Source organism: Limanda limanda, chromosome 5 (assembly GCF_963576545.1).
Source record: "Limanda limanda chromosome 5, fLimLim1.1, whole genome shotgun sequence".
Taxonomy (NCBI): domain Eukaryota; kingdom Metazoa; phylum Chordata; class Actinopteri; order Pleuronectiformes; family Pleuronectidae; genus Limanda; species Limanda limanda.
Genome location: NC_083640.1, coordinates 17,874,268 through 17,881,591, shown reverse-complemented (window position 1 = coordinate 17,881,591; position 7,324 = coordinate 17,874,268). Strand labels below are relative to the sequence as shown.

The window sequence follows — 7,324 nt, the reverse complement described above, 5'->3', positions numbered from 1 at the left end:
AGAGAGATAATGTGATGATGTGCATGTGGACTCTGTGACACTAAGCTGCTGTGACCCCAACACTGCTGCTTGAGAAGAGGTCAGCATGGTGCTTATTATTGTTATTATTATTTGTGGTCAACTAATGTTCTACTTATAATAGAATTATAAGCTCATTTAATATCGTACATTTAACAACACACAGAAGACGAGGTAACACAGCGACGTGATAAAACTGCACCAACCTCCAAATTATTGTGAAATATTGACCTTTTTAATTTAGAAACACAATAACAACCAAAAGTCAAACTATGTACTAGAACTGTGACTTAATTAAATACAGTCAACTGACCATTTAACATTATATGTATATACTTCATCCATTTGTCAGTTGTAATTCTAAATAAGGCATTTAACTGCTTTTAATTTCTTTTGTTCATAATCACAAAAAGCTTAAAACATAGTTCGCAATCTTTTGTTACAATACATGTCAAAGAAGAATGTTCTCTGGAAGAATATCAACGTGATACAGCAGCAAGGAGAAAACTGCTTCAAGCTAACAAAATCCAACAGGGGTCAGTATTTCCAACAATTTTATTATTGAAGAATTTTTTCACTGTTGTTGGCCTGTGATAGTAAAGAAACCTTTGACAACTCAACCAACATGGCACCTCAGACTCATAAAAATATCCTGAGGGACATTAAGACAATTACTCAAAATTGGACGTATTCATGTTGATCTTGTCTCAGGATAAATGTGATTTTGAGTTTGCCACTTGTGTGTTGTTCTCCACCAAGGAGATTATGTTTTGTTTTTTTTTAACTTATTTTTTATTTGGTTTTCAACAAAACAATATGCATGTCCAGACAATTACTTTCTTTGTCCATTTTTCAATTGTATACAATATTGTTATACATGGTATTCAAGTATAGGAGATTATGTTTTAACCTGCATTTGTTTGCTGTTTTGTGTTTGTCAGCAGGATTCACAAAAGGCCACTAAACCAATTTCCACAAAGTTGGTGGAGGGATGGGGCCAGGGCGGAAACCATTCAATATATCAGAACACTTTTTTTATAATCTTTATTTATTTCTATGATAAGAACTAAACTGCGGTGTGTAGGAGTGTTGGGCCGTGGCGGAGGTATTTGCTCTACTGTGTTCCATTAGACTTCTACATGTTGGACCTGTATGCTTCAGTACACAGCAGAATAAGGAGGCCTCTTGTTTTCAAGTGGTCAGCACACCTAGGGGTGGAGGTGGTGGAGGACTTCAGGCATAGAGAGGCTGGTAGCCACTCCTCCGGTTGCCACTTCTACAGGTGATCACACATACGCTCGTCATCCCGAAGAACTGCAACAGGAAACATAAAGGTAATCGAACACAAAGCTCTTCCAACATATTTTGAAGTGAAGTTAGATCTGGAATGGAGCATAAAAGGTTACAAGTAAGCTCTGTATTTGAGTTGGAGGATCAGGACTGAATTCGTTCTCTGAAGTACAAAGTGGTCTATATGTGCAAGAATAAGGATGAGATTCCATACAGATAGTTTTCTGAATAAATAGTTTTTTTCCCCTGTTAATGTTTTTTACCCCTTACTCTTGTTGAGGGTTAAGACCAGAGGATGTTGCACCTTGTTAAACCCTATTACACGAATTGTAATTTGTAAATATGGGTGATACAAATAAAATTTGATTGATTTGATTGATGAATACTGAAATGTCTTTTCTGTTTTAAAGAGTAGCCTTCGACTGAGCACTACCATCTTTCACACGATTGGATTTAGAGACATAAAATCCTCTATTTCATCTTCATTCAACAGTAAATCCTCCTGTTTTACATCCCTGATGAGCTCTCCAAACAACCCAACTAGCCCTAGGTTAGATGATTCATGCACTGAAAGTATGTGAAGGAGTTTTTAGGGTTCAGCCAACTGTTTCTCCACAAAGACGCTGAACTGTTTCCAGTAACCGTTGACTCATCAACTCAAAGGGAACATATTACTTATATTGTCGCAGAAATACTGTGTTGGACAATGCTCTTTCGCTGGAGTGGGTGTTTGTCTCAGGCTAACTGCAGCCGTCTTTACCTTGACAACGGCGAAGCCCAGAATGACCAGCATGGCGTATCCCCACACATCCTCTATGAGGCTCTTCAGCTTGACCTGACAACCCTAAAAATACACACACAAGTGTAGAGGGTATTAAAAAAGGCTGAGTACTTATTGAAATGTCTGCTTGAAAATGCCTGGAAAATACCAAATAAACATTTTACAGTTCACTGACACAGCATTTACGTCTAAAGAGAGAAGTGTGATTATGTGGGCCTTACCGCGACGTTGAGCAGGTTTGGTTGGTCCAGTCTGCCAGTGCACTGTGTGGTGCTATTTTTACAACAGGACAGAGGCACTGTGTTGTTTTGGCTACTGAACCAGGTCGTGTTGGCCCAGCTGGTGTAATTGTTAACTCCACAACACTGCAGCTGCACAGAGTCAAAGAAAAAAAGAGAGGGGATTAAAAAACCAGGCAACATGAACAAAATAATAAAAAATAGAGGGTAAGGAAGACGCTATATGAGAAACAAGTAAGGGAAGTATCCGCCTTCCATAACCTGCATGTACATGTGAGTGAGTTATGATTCAGAGGATATTTTTAGGGATTATGGAAAGCCTTGTTTTGTTTTTTTAACCTGCACGCTCCAATTTCTACTTCAGAGAGCATTTCCCACAGTAACTTTTGACAGACCATGCATTATCCACCCCTCGTCAATACTGGTCGTCCTTTTAAGGGTCTGCATGTGGGAAGAAGCCAGAGTACTTGGAGAAAACCCAGACACGGGAATATGACTATTTGTTTTTTTAACAAATTAAAATTTTTAGAAAAAGAAAATAATTTCTTATATTTTAAGGATGGGGGTTGTCTCATTTAAAATAATCGTATAACTACTCAGCTCTACTTTATTGCACTTTCTCTCATGATCTGGCCAGTTATCCAAATAAATAATTTAAAAAATGTATATATATATATACCACATCAAAATCTATGTGTTGTAGCTGTTTATGTGATCAAATAGATTTTTTCTTCAGAGGCCAAAAAGAGAGATTGGGGACTAAAACGAAAGCTCAAGAGAAGGAAATGAAAGCAAAAAAAGCAGAAGAGCCTGCAGAGAATAAAAGTACCAACTATTTATATACAGCAGCAGAACATAATACCAACCTGAGACTGCAAGTAGTCCACACCTTTGGTCTCAGTGCCCTGACCATCATACATTGAGAAGGACTCATTCATAGAGCGCTCCAGGTCTCCGCTGATCTGGACACACACAATACATAATGAAAAACATGATGTGTTCCAGAGCAGATTTAAAGTAATGAACATGAAATGTATTAAAATAAAGTTTATGCTCAGCAGCAGACATTGTGTGATAGAGAAAACGTATGTGACTCACCTTGCCCTGGTAGATGAAGCTAAACACCAAGGCAGCAACCTCAGCCGCAAACATCATCATGATGACCAGAAAGAACTGGAGAGGAGGAAACAGAGAAATGAAGGTGTCAAGAAAAATCTGAGTGAAAGGACAAACAGACGCTAAGGACAAATAAATAAGCACCAAAAACCGAAAGATAATAAACTGAGCTGATATATGTGTATAGTTGCACATTCTCCTTCAGATTATACAGCTGAGCAAACAGATGTCAAGGAAATTAGAGGACCAGTAGACCGTGTAATATCTCTCCTGTCTCACACATACTTACAAAGCTGAGGCCGAACTTGGACTCCCGTAGCGTGGAGCAGCATCCCAGCAGACCAAACACGAACATCACCACGCTGATGCCGATGGTGATGGCTGCTGGGACCAGCGCATACTTGTCCTGAATGAAACTGTCGAAGTTGTTGTAGCTGTGGATCACGTAGGACCCGATGTAGGCCAACGCCGCTCCTGCAGCCTGCAATAAACATGTGTTACACACATATGAGTATAAATTCATGGATGACAAGTTATCATTATGGTGTAAACAGATCAGTATGCTGGTATTGAAGGTATAACATATGTGAAAATGAGAAAACCTGTAATTTCGAGAGGAAATTAAAGAAAAAAAAGACAACGGTTTTCAAATTTTTCTGTATTTTCGTCATATTTTTAATTCTGGAGATAAACAGCTCTAGTTATTTAACCTGTGCTAAGAAGTGTCAATAATCCCAAACTATGGATCTTCAGCATTTCCAGAACAACTGAGTACTTAGATGTTGCATTTAACAAAGCAAACTTCTGCAGAAACAAACACACATTGATAGAATTACAGGGATCTGTCACATGATCTGTGCTTTTCCTTCTTTGCTAAAGAGGAAACAGGCCTTTTTTAACCTTTCGCTAATAAATACAAATAAATGAGTCTTTTGTATCTAAACTTGACGTAGTTAAAACACTGATGTTGAATATCTTCACTGAAGAACGATGACATTTCTGCTTCTTTTTCCAAGGTACAGAGAGGAGATAGCATCATGCAGTAGCATCATGAACACAATCAAATATAAAGTGAGCATCCACGTGTTGAAGCGCTTAAGACCAAGCACAAAGGGGTTTGTTGTGATGCAGTTATCAGATGTGACCTCATGTGAGGCTGTAAAATCACTGATGGTCGGTCTCCGTGGATCAAAGGGCAGATCGGCCATCGAGTCACACCATCATCATGACTTCTCTAGAAATCATGCTTCAGGAGTGAGCTCATCGGTCATAAGACTGCACGCACATGCGGGTCATGTTTCAGACTGAAAGCTAATCAGCTTCAAAATGTTGTAAAGTAAAATGAAGGCTTTGTTTATTCTGCTTTATAACTGTTTGAGTAACGATCAATGTACAAGAGACTTACAGGTCAGACACAACTGTTAAGAAATCAATGGTTTTTCTATGTGTATCTCATCATCAGCTCTCCTGACTTCATTTTGCCCTTTGAGACTACCAGTATCAGACTTGAGTCAAACTCAGCTCGCACAATAAGGTGGGAAAAAGCACAAAACATCTGCTAACTGATGAGAGCTGTGTAAATAATAAACCTGAATGAGATTATAATCAAATATCTCTCTCTGTGTCAATCCATATTCTGGCACTACAGTGGGATTATAAATATATGATCAGCTAAATTTGCCTTTGCATCAAACACAGAAAGATGTTTTCATTTTCAGGATGACTTCTCCTCTGATGACACGAGTTGAACATTGTCCGAATGCGAGAATGTGTGTTTTTGTGAGGCCTCCCAATCATTCATCCCTCAGTTGAGCCTCATGACTCACTCCTCCTAATCACTCCCCAGTCACGGGATCCCTCTGCAGTACTAAGTCTACCTCCCTCCCCAACAAATCGCTCACCCCCTAATCTTTCTAGAAACTCTGATCTTGTGCCTAAGCAGCACAAAGAGGCTTACACAACATATAGTGCCCCGTGTGCATGCAGGGCCACCCCTCCGGAATGTGAGAAGCCTCTGGGGCGATGTGTCTTGATCTTATGGGTATGATTTTAGTGGGTCCATTCAAGACAAATGTCTCAGTACTGTATCTCAGATCAGGCTTTTTTTGGGGGGGGGGGGGGGGGGGCAGGCATTATTTAAGAAGAGATTTGGCTGGGAAAAGAAAGCAGCCGTGACGTGATGTAAGAGCTCATGTGCTCCCACACGACCTTACAAATATTTGAGTTTCCCCTCAAATCACACAATTTGTAGAGAACACAACATTGTATTACACCATATGATGCAGATATTGATAACATTTTATAAAAGAAAGAAATCACGTTTTATCACCAGACCATTACACGCGTTGATTAGTGAATCATACTAGACAAATTTACTGAACGCACAAAATATAACTTTTGTCATTCTCAAAAGATTTCAATAAACCTTTGAACTATAATTAGAGGCATTACATGATTTCTACAGAGCCAGCAGTGGGCCAGGCAGAGTTTAAAAAGATAAGCTGATAATGTCTTTAAACTATTTTTTAATCTGTGCTTTTTCCTAGTTCCAGCTAGTTTTGCTCAAGATGCCGAAATTTGTCATGATCAAACTCACACAGCTGATGAATCACTGGAAAAATTTAAGACAGATGTTCCCTGTTCTAATAATAAGCAGACTACTTTTCCCACATTCTTCATTTATGGCCGAGCTTGACAAACTATACAACAGAGCTGTGAAGAAAACAAAACCTGATGTTGGTCTTTAGCGTTATGTGGTTAATAAATGAGCATTGCACACATTGAATTGTTGCTGCTTCAAAAACAGAAACCTGAAGTTTATATAAAATATGTTTGGAATATGGCAGGAATAGTGTAATTGCTGGTGGGATATAAAGGAGAGGCTTTAAGGACATGTTGAAAAACACAGGATGCAATAACTCCTTTGACATTGGAAATCCCTAAAGAGACTCATTACACAACCAAAGATGATAACAAGGTCAGTGTGAACTGCAAAGAGGATGAAAAATAATTTAATTGGAGCAAACTGTGGATGTAGAAATGAAAAATGATAAACCATCATGTCTGTGGTTTGTTTTTGGAAACACACTCAGGCCAATTTGATCTCTCAGTAATCGAATTAGACAAACATGAGCCACATTGCAGATAGAGGACTTCACTGGGTCCCTGAGGGAAAGAGAACCTACAACTGTTTTCCTGTGAAACTAAATGAAGGAGAGTCAGGGTGAATTCATCCACTACAATTAACAATATACATATCAGAAGTATTATGAATCGATACAAAGCTAGATATAAACTCCAGTCAGTCCGAGTGGCTGGGTGACAAATCACTGTCATCGACAAGTCAATTACATTTAAATTCCTATTATTGAGAGGTAACTTGTGGCCATTAATTTTTTATCACATTTTGTTTTTAAGAATAAATTGCGCAGATGTGTGTAATAAATTGCGCAACTGAGCAAAAAGTCAAAATGAGGAACTGCGGAGTAGAGACAAGAGCAGCAAGACACCGACGTGTTTATCAGGTCACAGCTCTGATTTGTGTTATGCATGGGCGCACATCTGGCTTATAAGTTATAACTAATACAGCTGTAAAATAACACAACAAATCCGATTTACTCAAAAACAAATCTTGGGAGGTGGAGAAATGACTCATCGACTCACACAAAACACCAAGCTGAGGAAGAGGAGCACGGTCTTGGAGGTGAAGATGCCGCAGTCCATGTTGGGTGGCGGAGGTGCACAGATGGATGAAGGAGTGCGGAGACGCCGGGGTCCAGTTTTTATCTCTCGGAGAACTGAGCTGACGCCGCCAGCTCCACAGCTGCTGCTTCGGTCACAAGTTTACCTCCGGTTGTCTGACTGTGCAGAGACTGTGTGA

The 7,324-nt window shown here is 39.3% G+C and overlaps 1 protein-coding gene across 1 annotated transcript; it reads right to left on the bottom strand.

Moving 5' to 3' along the window:
- Positions 1-555: 555 nt before the first annotated feature.
- tspan36 (tetraspanin 36) lies at positions 556-7,324 on the bottom strand. Its single transcript, XM_061071725.1, has 7 exons — positions 7,108-7,324; positions 3,734-3,925; positions 3,427-3,501; positions 3,195-3,290; positions 2,311-2,460; positions 2,069-2,152; positions 556-1,332 (listed from the first exon to the last, which is right to left on the bottom strand). The coding sequence occupies exons 1-7, from the start codon at positions 7,165-7,167 to the stop codon at positions 1,252-1,254; spliced, it is 738 nt and encodes a 245-aa protein (XP_060927708.1). The 5' UTR covers positions 7,168-7,324; the 3' UTR covers positions 556-1,251.

What these genes read in the sequence shown, in the direction of transcription:
- tspan36 (XM_061071725.1), bottom strand. Translation starts at nt 7,167, where the DNA reads ATGGACTGCGGCATCTTCACCTCCAAGACCGTGCTCCTCTTCCTCAGC. An exon ending in TCCTCAGCTTGGTGTTTTGT is followed by an intron (nt 3,926 to 7,107) that starts GTGAGTCGATGA and finishes TGTTTATTGCAG; the next exon opens with GCTGCAGGAGCGGCGTTGGC. An exon ending in CAAACCTGCTCAACGTCGCG is followed by an intron (nt 2,153 to 2,310) that starts GTAAGGCCCACA and finishes GTGTATTTTTAG; the next exon opens with GGTTGTCAGGTCAAGCTGAA.